Source organism: Neoarius graeffei, chromosome 7 (assembly GCF_027579695.1).
Source record: "Neoarius graeffei isolate fNeoGra1 chromosome 7, fNeoGra1.pri, whole genome shotgun sequence".
Classification (NCBI taxonomy): Eukaryota; Metazoa; Chordata; class Actinopteri; order Siluriformes; family Ariidae; genus Neoarius; species Neoarius graeffei.
Window position 1 is genome coordinate 68,932,401 of NC_083575.1, and position 18,709 is coordinate 68,951,109.

Below are 18,709 nucleotides of genomic sequence, written 5' to 3' on the forward strand. Positions count from 1 at the left end.
CCTTTGTTTACTCAGTTCATCTTTGTCTCCAAGCAACCATTAAGGGTGATGCCAACTGGTTGCAATGAAAGCCCGAAATCACACTGTCTTATAAGACTGATGATCCCTGATATAAAGGAATAGTCAAAGAATGTGCAGTCTGGAGACAGCATTTACTATAACCTAAAATCAATCCTAGACAACTGTAGTACCTAAGGAGTACACAACTCTCCAAGTCTTTATTTCTAATGGCATTGCATTGCTTCCTATATGATAAGGTCACTGTATCCCTTACTAACTCTACACCTTACACGATAAACCATTGCAGAAACCATCAAGATCAAATCTGCTGCCAAACAAAAATCTTTCAAATACATTAACCTGACTGATGTTTATTGCCTGCATCAACTGTTTTCTGATTTGATCAGAGTTACGGTATACTGGAGTACACCAGTTGGTGCAGCCATAGTGCCTTTTAGCATTCAAAACTTGTAAGCTACAGTACACATCTAAACATGTCCTGATGGTTATTTCTCTGATGTTCATCAACAGATCTCAATTACTGTTCAGAAACTTTTGCAGACAGGTGAGCCAAGGGCAAAAACTCGGTGAAAGGTGGTGGTTATTCAGTAGCACGGATACCATCTGTGGCTGCAGGGATGTGGCTAAGCGTCAGTTTGTGAATGGAGGGTGGGGTTGGGGAGGGTGAATGCCAAGTCGTTACACCTGTTGTCAATTAGTATGTGTTTGTTGCAGTGATGGTGCAGCATAAAAGGAGTAGGAGAGCAGAGAAGACTGCCTGGGACCAGAACACGACTGTGTGCGCGTGTGCATACATGTGTATGAACATTATCTCCTGCCTGCCGTGCTTCTGTACTCCACCCACATCGGGGAAATTATTATTAGTGGTGCCGAAACCCAGGAGTACCAAAGGGAGCCAGCCCATGGAGTCCTCGCCATTCGAGGACCTCATCCATGTCCTCACTACCGCTCAGCAGAACCAGCATCAAGCACTGACTGCCCTCCAGAAGGAGCAGGAACAACGCATTGAATCCTTGATGTTGGCCCAGCAGGAAGATCGCCAGGCGTTCTGGCACTTGCTCGCATTGGCGGGGTCCTCGATCGCCACCGCAGCGGACCATCCCCACCTCACCCTAACGAAGATGGGCCCGCAGGACAATCCAGAAGCCTTCCTAGCACTCTTCGAGCAAGCAGCCGAAGCGTGGGGGTGGCCGGTCGAGAAGTATGCAGTGCACCTACTTCCACTGTTGATTGGCGAGGCACAGTTCGCCGCGCTGCAGCTCCACGCTGACAGCCGGCTCATATACACCGACTTGAAGCGAGCCGTCCTACAGTGTGTCGGCCGTTCACCGGAACAACAGCGTCAGCACTTCTGGGTGCTGAAGTCGGAGGTGGTTGGCTGGCTGTTCGCATTCGGCCAACAGCTCTGGGATGCCTGCCTGCGGTGGCTGAGGGCGGATAACCGCAACGCCGAGGGAATTATTGACCTGGTGACACTGGAGCAGTTCATCGTGCAACTTCCAGGAGGAATGGTGGAGTGGGTCCAGTGTCATCACCCGGCATCACTGGAACAAGACATCAAACTGGTGGAGGACCACCTGGCGGCAGTTTCGACGGCAGGCGGGAGATAATGTTCTCTCACACGCATTTATTGAGAGCTTTTCAGCTTCACTCGAAGACGGACGGACGCACACACACAGACACACACACAGACACACACACAGACACACACACAGACACACACACAGACACACACACAGACACGTGTTCTGGTCCCAGGCATTCTTCTCTGCTCTCCTACTCCTTTTATGCTCCACCATCACTGCAACAAAACACACACACACACACACACACACACACACACACTAACCGACAACAGGTGTAACGACTTGGCCACTCTCACTCTCCGACCCCGCATTCCATTCACAAACTGATGCTTGGCCACACCCCCGCTGCCACAGTCTTAAAATAACCCTGCTATTATATTTTTGTAAAATAAATAAAAGGCTCTATTCAATAAATCTAAAAATTAATTAAAATGAAATTTGGATCATCTACAAGTTCTTACCTTCCTTTGAACAAAGTCCATGATATTTTTGAAGTCTAGATCGTCGTAGTAATTCACCATGCCTTTACGCACGTTTTTGTTAAGAAGCTCCACTGTCTGGGAAAAGAAAAGGGGGAAGGGAATTAAACCAAAGTGTACACCAACATAATGAAAACACTGACATTTCCAGTCCAACCTCTTCTACCATTACAAGCAGGGATGACTTTGTACTGCTCTCATAGCTGAATGCCGGTCATTGACCGTAGGTGTGAATGCGAGTGTGAATGGTTGTCTGTGTCTATGTGTCAGCCCTGTGATGACCTGGCAACTTGTCCAGGGTGTACCCCGCCTTTCGCCCGTAGTCAGTTGGGATAGGCTCCAGCTTGCCTGCGACCCTGTAGAACAGGATAAAGCGGCTAGAGATAATGAGATGAGACTTTGTGCAAAGGGGTTTTCATGTACAGATTTACTGTGAAAACCTCTACATCGCTATCAATTTATGAAAAGGGCCATCAGCAGCAAAAAATGACTCGATAGCAGTCTAGAGAGGGTGTTTGATGTAAAAGCACAACTTGGAGATGTTTGTAGTGCCAAATGTATAACTACATTTTTCATGTGGCCAAGTAGCAAAGAGTTGTGTCAATTTTCATCTCCAGCAGAAATGCATTACTTAGGTGAGGTGACTGCACTTACAACTCCAGAATCATTATAATACTCCCACATGATATTAGTAACCCGAAAAATTTAGTTTACATCATGAATTTAATTTTTAGTTGTATTAAAAAAAAAAAAAGTCTAGCATGGAAAGCATACCCATCATACACTACTTCATCTTAAGACAGCATGCTCACTGAACACACTTCACTGCAAAAAATTGAAAACTGAATTTGAGGAGAAAATTACTTAATACTAGTGAAATTATCTTGCTGCATGGACAGATATTTTTATTTGATAAGACATCCTAGAATAAGTTGGTTGCCATCTAGAACTAGGTTTATTAATCTCAGAATTGGCATCTTGTATTCTTCTAATAGGAAATGCTAGATTGTTTCAACTATTTAAAGATATTTTCACTTGCCAAGACGTCATTTTTGGCAGTGTTCAAACCTGTTGCACTCGAAGTGAGAAACTGAAACCTACTCGATTCCTGAAAAGAAGAGCCACAATTCCACCCAGGAGCTCCAAAATCAGACAGACTGCCAACATGTAGAGGAACTGCAATGAGGAACAGAAGCAGCTGAGCACAAAAAAAAAAAATCAATAAAATATTTAAGAACAAGAAATGTTTCAATAGAAAAGATAACTTGTATTATTGTTGTTTGTTAAAGAAACACTAAAGAAATTTAAAAAAAAAAAAAAAGATAGCTCTGTCAAGCTTTACGTTTTTTCCCCCCTTGGGCCTGAAGCACACTAGTCTAATAGTGTTTCTCGTTCTACATGAAGGAAAACCAAAGCTTTAAAAATGCATTCCTGTGAGATGGTAGTATGTTCATTGCTGGACATACAGTGAGACAAGCTTAGCGGTAAATGTCTGGTCTAAGACTACAGAGTTGGGAAAAGCAATTAATATTTATACTATAAATTTTTTTTTTCAGTATTTTTACTGATTGATAAAGTTTTGCCTACAATCAATGGCAAGAACATAAAAACACACACACCCACATCTGGAAATAAATTAAGAGACCACTTCAATTTTATCTTAAATCAGCATCTCTACGTATGGCAGCCATTTCATTCAGTATCTGTGCTGGAATTCCAACACAAATGCACCTCATTTTATTTAATGAGGTACTGATTAGGTGATCACCTGCACCAAATCTTTAAGTACGAAAAGTATAAAAACCACTGCTGTGGTCATCACTATCCTCTTGCAATAGGACCAGTTTGGATGGCAAAAAGCAGTGCTAGTAGTACCTTAAGTTTAATCCATTCATCATGCCAAAAGAGTCAAAAAGTTGAGTGAGAAAAATTTTTAATTCTGGCTTTACTGGCAGATGGAGACAGTAAGCATCATGTTGCTTCCGTCCTCAAAATTTCAAAGGCGGCAGTTTATAAGAATGGGGTCAAGCAGCAGACATTTGGGACAACAAAGCTACAGACTGGCAGAGGGTGAAAACAACTCTCCACTGACCAGGATGACCGTCAACTCCGTCAAATGTCACTCAACAACTGTAAGATGACATCAAGTGACCATAAAAAAATTTAAAAAAAAAAAAAAAAAGGGCAAATGGCAGTTGGGGTTAAGTGCACGGCAAGAATGGTTCAAAATGGGCTCCTCCAGTGGGATTGAAGTCATGCATAGCTTGGAAAAAAAAGGGGGCCTTCATCAATGAGAAGCAAAGAAGAGCCAGGCTGAGGTTTGCTAAAGACCATAAGGATTGAACTGTAGAGGACTGGATTAAGGTCCGTCATCTCTGAGCTCAATTTTCAGGTTTTCCCCCCCCCCATCACCTGGTCGTCGAATGGTTAGACAGAGACCTGGAGAGGCCTACAAGCCAGTGTCTCGCATCCATTGTGAAATTTGGTGGAGGATTGGTGATGATCTGGAGGCGCTTCATCAAGGCTAGAATGGGGCAGATTTTTGTTTATGAAGGACACATGAATCAAGCCATGTACAAGGTTATCCTGGAAGAAAATTTATGCTCCGACAAAATGTTCCCTCACTCTGAAGATTGGGTTTTCCAGCAGGACAATACGCCATGCCACACAGCCAGGTCAATCAAGGTGTGGATGGAGGACCACAAGATCAAGACCCTGTCATGGCCAGCCCAATCTCCAGACCTGAACCCCATTGAAAACCTCTGGCATGTGATCAAGAGGAAGATGGATGGTCACAAGCCATCAAACAATGCTGAGCTGATTGAATTTTTTGTGACAGGAGTGGCATAAAGTCACCCAAGAGCAATGTGAAAGAATGGTGGAGGAGAGCATGCCAAGATGCATGGAAGCTGTAATTAATTGGTTATTCCACCAAGTATTGATTTCTGAACTCATCCTCAGTTCAAACATTAGTATTGTGTTGTTTAAAACTGAACATGAGCTTGATTTCTATGTACTATTCAAGGTCTGAAAACCCTTCTCTTTTTTTTGGTATTTTGACCAGTTGTCATTTTCTGCAATTAAATGCTCCAAGTGACAATTTTATGTGGAATTTGGGGGAAATGTCAGTAGTTTATGGAATAAAACAATGTTCATGTTCCCAAATAAGTATCTATAAATAGTAAAACCAGAGAAACTGATCATTTTGCTGTAGTCTCTTACTATATATGGGGGATGGGATATATGAATTTGCATTTCATGAATGACCCCAACATTGACAACCAAAATAAGTAATGCTCAATATCCAGCTCACTCTTTATGCATTATATGGAGGCATATCTGGTGCTTGACTCAAAAAACGCGCAATCGGCTGTCAGAGGTCGGATTACACTCACCTGTAAATGAACTGAATTATGATAGCAGACAAGTGCCGAATGCATGGATAGGATTAGTCTAATAGCTGAGCCCCTTCACTTACATGTTATTCACTCTATTGACCTGGAAAAACACTTCAGATCCTCCATCTGCATCATCCCGGCCGAGCTGAGGAGGAAACTCAGGGCTGCAAAGCTGGAGCTAAGCTAAAGGCTAGGCTTGCGGACAACCGGCAGCACTATAAACCATCCATTCCCTCCCTCATCATGGGGAATGTGAACTCTCTGCCAAATAAAGTTGACGAGCTTTCCGCTCTGAACAACCAGCGGATTTATCGGGAGAGCAGCTTATTTATCTTTACGGAGACATGGCTAACACACCTTGTACCGGATGCTAACATGGACCTGCGGGGATTCACTGCTGTGAGAGCCACCAGAGACACTAACACATGCGGGAAAAGCAAAGGTGGGGGACTCATCATTTATGTTAACAACCGCTGGTGTAACCCGGGACATATCTCTGTAAAGACAGTTTTATGTTGCCCGGACTTGGAGCTGCTAGCCTGCGGCCATATTATCTGCCGAGGGAGTTCAGTCACGTGATCACCATCTGTGTTTACATCCCTCCGAGGGCAGACGCAGCCGCTGCATGTGAGAGGATTCACTCTGTCACAGCAAGGCTGCAGACACAGCACCCTGAGGCATTTATCATAATTTCTGGGGACTTTAATCATGCTACTTTGGACTCTACTTTGGCTGCTTTTTACCAGGCTGTGGATTGTCCAACAAGGAACAACAGGACAATTGACTTGCTGTATGCTAATGTGAGGGATGCATACAGAGTCACACCCCTCCCCCCACTAGGGAAGTCTGACCACAACCTGGTTCTTCTACAGCCTAAGTACACCCCCCTGGTTCAAAGGCAGCCTGCAACAACTAGCTCCATCAGGAGGTGGTCCCCTGAAATGGAAGATGCCCTCAGAGACTGCTATGACATCACAGACTGGGATGTGCTGCTTAGCCCACACTGTGAGGACATAGAGGGGCTGACACACTGTCTGACAGATTACCTCAACTTCTGTGCAGGCGTGGTCTCCCCCGCTAAGACTGTACAGTGTTACCCTAATAAGCCATGGGTCACACAGGAAGTCAAAGCTGTCCTCAACAGGAAGAAGGCCGCCTTCAGGAGCAGGGATAGGGAGGCGATGAAAGCAGCACAGCAAGAGGTGAAACGCTGCATCAGGGAAGCTAAGGACAGCTACAGGAGAAAGGTGGCACAGAAGCTGAAGGAGAACAGCATAAGGGAGGTCTGGGAAGGTGTGAAAACCATCACAGGCCACAATACAAAGACCAGAGTCATTGAGAGGACAGTGGAGAGGGCGAATGAGTTGAATGAAGAAGTCAATCGCTTCAACCAGCCCATGTCTCCCCCACCCTCTCCCTCACTGCAGCCATCTCTCCTTCTTCCCTCAACACACCTCCCCCCAGTCATCACAGCAGCCCCCTCCTCAACACAGACTCCTCTATGCATTACTGCAGACCAGGTCAGGTGGTCAACTGAGGAAGCTTCACCCTAGGAAAGTAACAGGCCCGGACAAGGTGTGTCCACGACTACTGAAGACCTACGCTGCTGAACTGGGTGAACCTCCAACGCATCTTCAACCTCAGCCTGCAGCTGGGGAGAGTGCCAACCCTCTGGAAGACATCATGTATCGTTCCAGTTCCCAAAAAGAATCGGCCCAGCGAGCTGAACGACTTCCAACCGGTGGCACTCACTCCACATCTGATGAAGATGTTGGAGCGGCTCTTCCTCAGCCTCCTCAGACCCCAGGTACAACATGCCCAGGACTGTCTGCAGTTTGCGTACCGGGCAGGTGTTGGTGTGGAAGACACCATCCTCCACCTGCTACACCAAGCCCACTCGCATCCGGATAAGGGAAATGGCACAGTGAGGATCCTCTTCTTGGACTTCGAGTGCCTTCAACACCATCCAGCCCCTACTGATTCAGGACAAACTGAACAGGATGTGAGTGGACCCCTGCCTGGTCACCTGGATCTCCAGCTACCTCACTGACAGGCTGCAGTACGTCAGGCTGAAGGACATCATGTCTGACACTGTAATTAGCAGCAATGGAGCACCCCAGGGCACGGTGCTGGCCCCTCTTCTCTTCACCCTGTACACCACGGACTTCTGCTACAACTTGGAGCTGTCACACATTCAGAAGTTTGCCGATGACACAGCCATCATTGGGTGTATCAGTGACGACAGAGAGGAGGAGTATAGGAGCCTGGTGAGGGACTTTGCTGTGTGGTGCAACAGGAACCATCTGCAGCTCAACACCTCGAAGACCAGGGAGCTGGTCATTGACTTTGGGAGGTCCAGACCAAGGTCACGACCAGTTCTGATTGAGGGAGTTGAGGGGGAGGCTGTGGATTCCTACAAGTACCTCGGGCTGTGGCTGGACAGCAAGCTGGACTGGACTTGCAACACCAATCACTTGTACAGGAAGGGACAGAGCAGGCTATACTTCCTTAGGAGGCTGCGGTCCTTTAACATCTGCAGGAAACTCCAGTGGATGTTCTATCAGTCTGTGGTCGCCAGTGTCCTGTTTTACACCATGGTGTGCTGGGGGGGCAGCACATCCAAGGAGGACACATCCAGGCTGGACAAACTGATCAGGCGGGCCGGCTCTGTGGTCGGCATGAAGCTGGACTCTCTGGTGACGGTGGCAGAGAAGAGGTCTATGGACAAACTATTGAACATCATGGATGATGCCAGTCACCCTCTGCACACCGTCATCAGCAACCAGAGGAGCCTGTTCAGTGACAGAATGCTCCTTCCCAAGTGCAGGACGAACAGACTCAAAAACTCCTTTGTCCCTCACGCCATCAGACTGTACAACTCCTCTCTGGGGGGGGGTAACAGGAGGACAGAGGACAGGAAGGAGCAGTAGCCTAGCCTAACAATAAGCAACACCGGACAATGTGCAATATAAAGTGCAATATCTTTCCTGCTCCCCCCACCACCACACACACTCTTATCCTAACCCCACTTCTCCCTAGCCTGGCTAACGCGACTTCAAAGCTCTCCGAGCATTTGGTCTGGCCAAGCTATTAAGCCAAACCATTTCCCAGAGCCCGTGGTTGACCCGCCTCCCTGAAATGCCTCAGTTTGCTACTGGTCGAAGCCAGAAAAGGCTGTGACAAAGCTTAAACCAATGACATCACTCTTTCCTCTGACGTATGTGACGCGACGGGGCTAACTAATAGATTAAACTCTTACCGAAGCCGGTCGGGAGCAAGGCGAAAACGTCCTTCCTTTCAATAAATACCTCCAGGGCTGCTCTTTGCTCCGTTTTCAATGAGAACTTCCCGTTGAATGCTTTCAATACAGCATCTACCGCTGTGTTAAAAGCTTGCTGCCGCTCCATGTTCGTGATGTGAATGAAGCGCTTCCGGCATAGATTCTGTAAACAATCTATGGCTTCCGGTCGCAGTTCTACTACGTCACTGCCTTGAACACGCCTCTACCCAGGGCCGTTGGAGATGCTCAAAGTTGATTGGTTCCCGATTTTTCGGGAGCTTGGAAATGCTGTAGATAGCCTGCCTGGCCAGACTAAGCTCGGAACAGGCCCTCGTGTTGCGTCACGCTTAGGATGGGCGGGCCCAGGCTAACTTCTCCCCCCTTTCCCCCCTATCTTTTATATTTGTATATGTAAATACTTAATTTATCTAGAAGTTCTCTCTATTTCTTTTCTCTGTTTATCTGTAATGATGCTGCTGGAATCTTAATTTCCCTGAGGGAACCCTCCCAAAGGGATCAATAAAGTTTTATCTAATCTCTAATCTAATCTAAATCATACCATCCTTCTTCAGGTCTTCTTAAATTGAACCACTATCAAGACCCTAATGTGAATCCACTTTACACCCTAAAGACCTTTGTATGCATCTCTCCAGACTCAGAAAAACGTGAAATTACTATAAAAGGGTAAAAATCGATCAGATGATCAGGGGTGGGTTTCCCAAAAGCCTCTTAACGCTAGAGGCAGCTTAACTAGGAGAAAGAGTGTTCATTGTGCTGCTCGTGCTACCATTTAACAATTATCTTTGTGCTGCAATGCTTTTGGGAAACTCAGGCCAGGTTGGAACTCACCACTTTGAGGAGAGTCAAGTTGTCTCGCAGTGATGCCAACACACCGATGAAGGAGACAATAAACATGACAATCCCCAGCACGATGAGGATGATGGCTGGAGCAAGGAAGATCCCCTCGAGAGTTTTGTAGCGTTGTCTCTCCACTTCAGCATAAATGCCAATGGCCAAGATGAAACCACCTATCAGCTGAAACAGACAGGTCACCCAGGTTATTCATTCTGCTGTAACTGCAAACCACACTGGTGCCCTGTGAATTAAACAACTAAACAAAAGGTGTTGGAGATTTAGTTTCATACATGAAGCAGGTCTCTCTGTCCCCAAAGGTATAATAATATTATTATTGAAACACATTTAACAAGGACGGACCTAACTTCGAAGCTATTTACTAATATTTAGTAATCATTTTTAATACTACTATTAACTGTAATTAAAACAAATGATGAGGATAAACGTCATCAATACTAACAGTGACTCCAAAATTAAGTGCAAGGGTATTGGGCCACCACAACCTGCCAGAACAGCTTTAATTTATCTTGGCATAGATTCTACAAGTCTCTGGAACAGTACTGGAGGGATCAACATCATTCTTCCAAAGGACGTTCTCTCCGTTGGTGTTTTCATGACTGTGCTGGAGTACACTATAAAGCACGTAGCTAATAAATAAGCAAGCAAGCAAGCTAACCCACCACTCACTCATAGGCTGTTGAAATGTTGTAACTTTGAACGTCACAGCATATGATTTGCATCATTTTCATTCTCGTCAAACCATTCAGTAAGCTCTTGTGCCCTGTGCATGGGGGTGGGGTTATCCTGAAAGAAACCACGCCCAGGATTTGACTTTGGAGGAGGACCGAGTTTGAATACCTTGAAAATTTTAATTACAGCTCTAAATGTGTGTGTGGGTGTGGTTAAAATAACATATACAGCTACAATAATGTACAAAAAAGTTCAGTGAACTTAAAAAAAAAAAAAAGTCGACAAATATTAATTTCTAACTACATCACTGATCAGGATAGAAACAGAAGATCAGTCAGAAGAACAAGTGACTTCTCTTTAAGTGGACCCAAACCATGCCAACAAAAGGTCTTTAATTTGTCACTCATCAGTATAAACACAGTACTGTGCAAAAGTCTTTGGCACACTTAAAGAACTTTTGTAAATCAAATATACAGTGGTGCTTGAAAGTTTGCGAACCTTTTAGAAATTTTCTATATTTCTGCATAAATATGACCTAAATCATCATCAGGTTTTCACACAAGTCCTAAAAGTAGATAAAAGAGAACCCAGTTAAACAAATGAGACAAAAATATTATACTCAGTCATTTATTTATTAAGGAAAATGATCCAATATTACATATCTGTGAGTGGCAAAAGTATGTGAACCTTTGCTTTTACACTTTTAGGACTTGTGTGAAAATCTGATGTTTTAGGTCATATTTATGCAGAAATATAGAAAATCCTAAAGGGTTCACAAACTTTCAAGCACCACTGTAAAATAAGTTTCTATTCATTTCTACATCATCCCTCCACAATTATTGGCACCCCTCGTTATGTTCTTAGGCTTCTAATAAATTCTTTTTTTTTTTTAATATAGGACAACAATGCAAAGGAGGAGGAAAAATCCAACCTTGAATTCAAGTGCATTTATTCAGTGGGGGGGTGGGGGGGGAGAATCCCACATTAAGAAAATTCTTTTACATGAAATCATGTGTGCCAAAATTATTGGCACCCCTGATGTTAATACTTTGTACAACTCCCTTTTGCCAACAAGACAGCACTTAATATTCTCCTATAATATTTCACAAGATGGCAGAATACAGAGAGAGGGATATTTGACCATTCCTCTTTGCACAATCTCTCCAAATCATCCAGAGTCCTGGGTCCTTTCCTATGCACTCTCCTCTTCAGCTCACCCCACAGGTTGTCAATTGGGTTGAGGTCTGAGATGGCAATGGGAGGAGCTTGATTTTGTGTCTGGTGAACCATTTTGTGTAGATTTGGCCACATGTTTAGGGTCATTATCTTGCTGAAAGACCCAGTGACGACCCACCTTCAGCTTTCGGGCAGAGGCCACCAGATTTTGATTTAAAAATGTCCTGGTATTTCAGAGAGTTCATGATGCCATGCACCCTAACAAGGTTCCCAGGGCCTTTGGAAGAGAAACAGGCCCACAGCATCACCGATCCTCCCCCGTGGGCATGAGGTGCTTTTCCGCATACTCATCTTTTGTGATGTATTAGAGTGTTTGTTGCCAAAAAGCTCTATCTTGGTCTCATCTGACCAAAGCACACGATCCCAGTTGAAGTCCCAGTACAGCTTAGCGAACTCCAGACATTTACATTTCTGCTTGTAAGTGAGAAAAGGCTTTTTCTGTGCATGCCTCCCAAACAGCTTGTTGGCATGTAGATAGCACCTGATGGTTGTTAGAGACTTTGTGACCCCAAGATGCTACTCTTTGATGCAATTCTCCAACAGTGAGCTTTGGACAACTTTTTACTTCTCTTACCATCCTCCTCACTGTGCGTGGTGGCAAGATAAACTTGCATCCTCGTCCAGTCTTGTTTGCCACTGTTCCAGTTGTTTTAAACTTCTTGACGATTTCTCTGACTGTAGATATGGGCAGGTGTAGGCGAGTGGCTATTTTCTTGTAGCCGTTGCCTAACTTATGAAGGTCGACACACATCTGCCTTACTTGAATGGTGTATTCTCTTGTCTTTCACATGTTGAAGAATGGATAAGAGAAATAGGCCTCTGTGTCACATCAATATTTATACCCCAGGGAAACAGGATGTGATGAATTACTAATTAAAAGGTCCCTAGATACTCTGATCAACTTTATAAAACTACAGTAGAAATGACAGAAATGCTTTAATTACATTTATTTTCTAGGAATTATGGGTGCCAATAATTGTGGAACAGGTGATTTTATGAAAAATTATTTCTTAGGGATTTTTTTTTTTTAATTCATTTGAGTTAAGGGTTACATTTTTCTACAATTTTCAGTGTGAGATTATGCTTCTGCAATAAAAATTTAATTTATTTTAAAGCTTTTAACACATCTTAACCAGGGGCGTCAATAATTGTGGAGGGCGCTGTATATTCATGTGAAAACTAAAACAACAATTCAGTAAAATCATAATTTTCCTTGCTGTACAAAACTGCACAAGTACGCTTGGGTTTACTGATGTACAAGAACTCAGCTTTTAGATTTTTTTCTGGGCTTTTTGGAGAAACTCCGTCCCTGCAGGTCAAATCCCAGACAGTATTTATGATGGTTTTGGTTGGATTTCTCATAGTGGGCATTAATTCACAGAATCTGGACATCTGATCATTGGGAAAACATCCTGTTTTTCCCTTTCCAACATTCAACTTTATAAATAGTTGCCGAGTGTATATACTCACTCAATATACAAACTAATTTAATAGCTTTGTTATAAAAATATTTTATCTCCGCAAACCATATGCAGGGTTAATAAAACTGTACGCATGTGTTCATCTGGAACTTCGATACAAGTTTCAGGAAGTCTTTCCTTGTCCGTGTCCCCTCTGGCCATCTAAATCCACATCCAGATTTCTGAAAAACTGCTAATGGCCATTGTTAAAAGCACTATACAAATAAAATTGAATTGTATACATTTCAAATCAAAAGTAGATCACCGATATCTACACAGCAAATTCCCCAGTGTTGAATTAACACTTTCAGAGTTCGTGTCCAGTTGGACACACAAACACAGTAGGGTGTTAATTCAACATTGGGGATTTTGCTGTGTACAGAAATTAATAGTATTATGCGGTTGTTGAATCGCTAATGTTATTCTGCATGTTTAATTGACGTAGGTCACTCTACAGGCTACACATGGCTGCCATCAAATTGAAAGTGTGTTTCTGTAATCTCCTGGTAAACACGCAGCGTGCCTGAAATGACTTAATGGTGTAATAAAATAATTAGCGACATAATGGTGTGTGGATAATTACAAAACCTCTCTTATGCGAAATCATTTTGCATGCATTTGGATTTTGCCCGACAAGCGCGGCTCTCTTTTCCTCCAAACAGCACTAGCATTAAAATAAAGTCAAAGACATGCTTCATGCCTAGGTTCTAGTGCTTATTCATCTTAATTCATAACATAATTCAGTACGTTCATATGCAATAACTGTGCGTCATTTAGCACCATCTAACAGTATACTGATTTTTTTTTTTTAAACAAAAAATGCAAAATACAAAAACAGCAGTTTTATAAAATGCGCCAGCTCGCAAACCTGGGTCGAAATGTATTGTAAGCTCCATTCCTAGCACGCAATCTCGGACAGGAAGAGTATTTCTTGTAGGCATTCAAGACGACCCTGCTTTCCATATCCCTTGAAAAGTCTGAATGCATCAGCAGAAACATCTCGACCACAGTTATAGGTTTGTAGGATGTCGGTTACGTTTGAAAATAAACTAAGTCAGGGGTATCCAAATCCAGTCCTGGAGGGCCATCATAAGACAAAGTCTAATGACTTCCATGCTTAAATAGAGTGATTTACTTGAGTTAAATCCTCTAATCATTAACAGGTTTAGTGGGTGCATTCGAGAAGTGAAATGATCAAACGATGTTGGACTCCAACACTCCAACCCTCCAAGACTGAAATTGGACATCCCAGATTTAAAGCTGTTCTTTCCACCAACATGATGTCAGACACTTTCAGTGGACAAACCCAATTATTACATAAAATAGTGTAGCAGAGCTAATAAATTCATGTTAAAAAAATTATTAATAATAATATTAATAATAATAATAATAATAAAAAATAAAACCCCACCCAACCCCAAACCAAACCTTGGCCATAGTTTCGCGTCTCCAGTTTTCTAAATATGAATCATGGAGACTTTGGCTGCAACAGAACATGTTACAGTAGATATAAAAAGTGTACACGCCCAGTTAAAATGATAGGTTTTTCTGATGTAAAAAAATGAGACCATGATAAATAATTTCAAAACTTTTCCCACCTTTAATGTGACCTATAACCTGTACAGGAGTCTATCAGGGTGCCACATCTAGACTTGGCAACGTTTGCCCACTCTTCCTTGCAAAAGTGCTCCAAATCTGTCAGATTGCAAGGGCATCTCTTGCACACAGCCCTCTTCAGGTCACCCCACAGATTTTCGATTGGATTTAGGTCTGGGTTCTGGCTGGGCCATTCCGAAACTTTTTTGGATCATTGTCGTGCTGAAAGATGAAATCTTCATCTTCAGCTTTCTAGCAAACACCTGGAGATTTTGGGCTAAAATTGACTGGTATTTAGAACTGTTCATAATTCCCTCCACCTTGACTAAAGCCCCTGTTCCAGCTGAAGAAAAATAACCCCAAAACATGATGCTGCCACCACCATGCTTCACTGTGGGTATGGTGTTCTTTTGGTGATGTGCAGTGTTGTTTTTGCGCCAAATATACCTTTTGGAATTGTGGCCAAAAAGTTCAACTCTGGTTTCATCAGACCACAACACATTTTCCCCACATGCTTTTGGGAGAGTTGATTTTTTTTTTTTTGCAAAATTTAGCCAGGCCTAGATGTTTTTCTTTGACCTTATCTCATAGTCCAGACATATGGAGAATATGGGAGATTGTAGTCACATGTAGTACACAACCAGTATTTGCCAGAAATTCCTGCAGCTCCTTCAGTGTTACTGTAGGCCTCTCAGCAGCCTCCCTGACCAGTTTTCGTCTTGTCTTTTCATCAATTATGGAGGGACGTCCAGTTCTCGGAAATGTCACTGTTGTCCCATATTTTCTCCACTTCTTGATGGCTGTCTTCACCGTACTCGATGTATCTAATGCCGTGGAAATTTTTTTGTCCCCTTCTCCTGACTGATCCCTTTCAACAATGAGATCCCCTTGATGCTTTGTAAGCTCTCTGTGAACCCTGGCTTTTGCTGGAGGATGCAACTGAGTCTGTCAGTGCGTTTACATGCACATCCAAATCGAGCTACTGTCGGTAATCGAGCTAAGGGTCCCAGCAGGGGTGCCAGAGAAATCCAATCCTACATGCACACAAGGAAATCGAGTCATTGTGTGAGGTACATTGTGCACCCGAGCCACAGGTGGCGCTACACGCCCCATCGTGTTGGTACACTTCCGGTTGTCGTCATGAAGAGCTATTCAAGAGTATAAACAAAGTTATCAGCAGTGTTGCCAGATACTGCTGACGTTTTCCAGCCCAAAACATGTTCAAATCCGCCAAAATGCACTTAAAACCGCCCAATCTGGCAACACTAGCAGTTCTGTGTTCACAAGTTCCGTGTTCAAGCTGTTAGGCTTGCTCTAACAGACTGTATGGCTACAAACCGTCCTGCGCAGACCACTGTTTTGTAAGACAACTTATTTTGCACAATTGTATATTTTTCTAAAGTCCATTTTTTGCTTACAAAAAATTTTTCTAAAGTCCATTTTTTGCTTACAATTTAACTTGTCTTAATAAACACACAAAAAGTTCAATCGTTTTGTTTTTATTGACATTCTTCAGATGTTGGACATCTATATATACACACACAAATACAGTGACTTGTTTATGTACACAATTCACAGCTATGCAACAGCTGTACAGATGTATTTGGTGATACAGTAAGTGAGCTAAATTTTAACAGTGCAAACAATGCCACAGAAAGAAAAGATTCATGCCGTTGTCATGATTCGTTGTCATGCTGACCGAGGCTATTGTGTTTCCCGCTTGTGGTCTCGTCACTTGTCACTTCCAGAAGGGGCAGTGCTGAAGTAAGTAGCTCGAATACGTAGCTCAATAGGGTATACATGCACTAAGTAGCTCGGCAGAAATCGCATAATCTAGGTCGTGTAGCTCGATTCCGAGAAATCAAGTTCGGTTCAATTTCAGCCGAATTAAGGTGTATACATGGCATTTTGAACTTCGATTTCAGTCGAGCAACGGCAGAAATTCGATTCTCTCTATGTGCATGTAAACGCACTGAATGTCTAAACTTTATTTGGGGTTAATCAGAGTCATTTTAATAGGCCATTTGCAGGAATTGGTCACGTGTCAATTTTCCCCATAGCAACAAGCCCGTGGCGGGCAAGCTAACTTGACATTCCTTGACAACCATAAGAGTTTGACTGGCGACGTGAAGCAATCCATTTCTATAATAGCTGTTTTTACCTTTTCTACTGCCTTTTTGACCCACATTTTCGTGTGTACTTGGAAAAAGGTTGTGGTTTTAACTTCTGTCGTAAGTTAAAGTGAATCATTGGCCATAAAAGAGTTTGTTGGACTCAAGTTGGTCACCGCCGAAAGAAATTCACGTGCGAAATGGCAGATTTCCCAGGTATGTTTATAACTTATAGTTTCTTCTTTTCTACCTTTATCATTCGCTTAAATGTGTGAAGATTCTTGAAAATAAATACAGATATACCTGTAGATGTGTTTTTAGCCGATAAGAAGCAGATTTATTCGCATCATGATTCACTTTAACTTACAACAGAAGTTAAAACCACAAACTTTTTCCAAGTATACACGGAAATTCGGGTCAAAAAAGACAGTAGAAAACGTAAAAACAGCTATTATAGAAATGGATTGCTTCGCATCGCCAGTCAAACTTATGGTTGTCAAGGAATGTAAAGTTAGCTTGCCCACCATGGGCTTGTTGCCATGGGGAAAACTGACACGTGACTGATTCCTGCAAATGGCCTATTGATGGCAGGTGTGAACCCAAAAAGACTCAATGCTGTAATTAAATCAAAAGGTGCTTCAACAGAGTATTAGTTTAAGGGTGTGCACACTTACGCAACCAGCTTATTACCTCCGCCAAGGTGGTTATGTTTTCGGTAGCGTTGGTTTTTGTTTGTTTGTCTGTCAGCAACATTACGGAAAAAGTAATGAACGGATTGCTCTGAAATTTTTTCCAGGAGGTGTGACTGGGCACAAGTAACAATCCATTAAATTTTGGCGGTGATCCAGATCACCTTCTGGATCCCGGATTTTTTTTAAGGATTCTTGACGGAGGTCTGCGCTCTCCGAGTGTTTTTCTAGTTTGTTTGTTGGCTTGTCTGTTAGCAACATTACGGAAAAAGTAATGAACGGATTGCTCTGATATTTTTTCCAGGTGGTGTGACTGGGCATAAGTAACAATCCATTAAATTTTGGCAGTGATCTGGATCACCGTCTGGATCCCGGAATTTTTTCAAGTATTCTTGGCGGAGGTCTGCGCTCTCCGAGTGCTTTTCTAGTTGTACGTTTATTTGTTTTTCCCCTCTAACAGATTTGTTTGTTTTTCAATTGGATTGTCCAGGTTACAGGTCACATTAAAGGAGGGAGAAGTTTTTAAATTATTTATCGTGGTCTCTTTCTTTTTTTTACAACAGAAAAAACCTATAATTTTAACAGGGTGTGTACACTTTAATATCCACTGTACATCTCCAAAACATGAACATTTATGTAAAATTATTTAGCTGAAAGCAGCTCATTGCACTGGAGACCAACTACAGGACTAGAAACATTAAGGCAGAAAAGCACTCAGAGAGCGCAGACCTCCACCAAGAATACTTTAAAAAATTCCGGGATCCAGAAGGTGATCTGGATCACTGCCAAAATTTAATGGATTGTTACTTGTGCCCAGTCACACCTCTGGAAAAAATTTCAGAGCAATCCGTTCATTACTTTTTCCGTAATGTTGCTAACAGACAGACAAACAAACAAACCAACGCTACCAAAAACATAACCTCCTTGGCGGACGTAATGAGAGTATTTTCACAACCTTTCACAGATTTTTTTTTTTTTTTTTTAATTTACCCTCCGTGTTCTGGTTAGTCAGCTGGTGAGGTGAAAATAAATTCCACTACGCAAACAGGATGATGTTTAAAGTGCTGATGACACGTTTTTGACATTTTTGGCGATGTTTTATACCATAAAAAATAATTCCCGATGATCCATATATTAATTCACAAAGGCGCCTATTTTACAAGTTATGATAAAAAACACGGCTATTTGGGCAAATTTGACGGGGCTGCAGCACCCAGGAGACGAAAGAGGAGGAGGAGGAGCTATATGACATCACCAGTTTGTTGTTGATGCGGCAGGTGTTCAGTTTATCATTATTAGTATTTATAT

General features: G+C 42.8%; 1 protein-coding gene across 2 annotated transcripts in view; it reads right to left on the minus strand.

Moving 5' to 3' along the window:
* The window catches only part of tspan15 (tetraspanin 15), a 145,409-nt gene that overhangs the window by 60,278 nt on the left and 66,422 nt on the right, over positions 1-18,709 (minus strand). Inside the window, exons 2-4 of one of the 2 annotated variants that reach the window (XM_060926317.1) lie at positions 9,614-9,799; positions 3,188-3,262; positions 2,069-2,164 (exon numbers count right to left, since the gene is read on the minus strand). In XM_060926317.1, coding sequence (XP_060782300.1) covers positions 2,069-2,164; positions 3,188-3,262; positions 9,614-9,799 — 357 coding nt within the window. The remainder of the gene's footprint in view (positions 1-2,068; positions 2,165-3,187; positions 3,263-9,613; positions 9,800-18,709) is intronic. The other variant, XM_060926318.1, reaches the window with a different exon arrangement.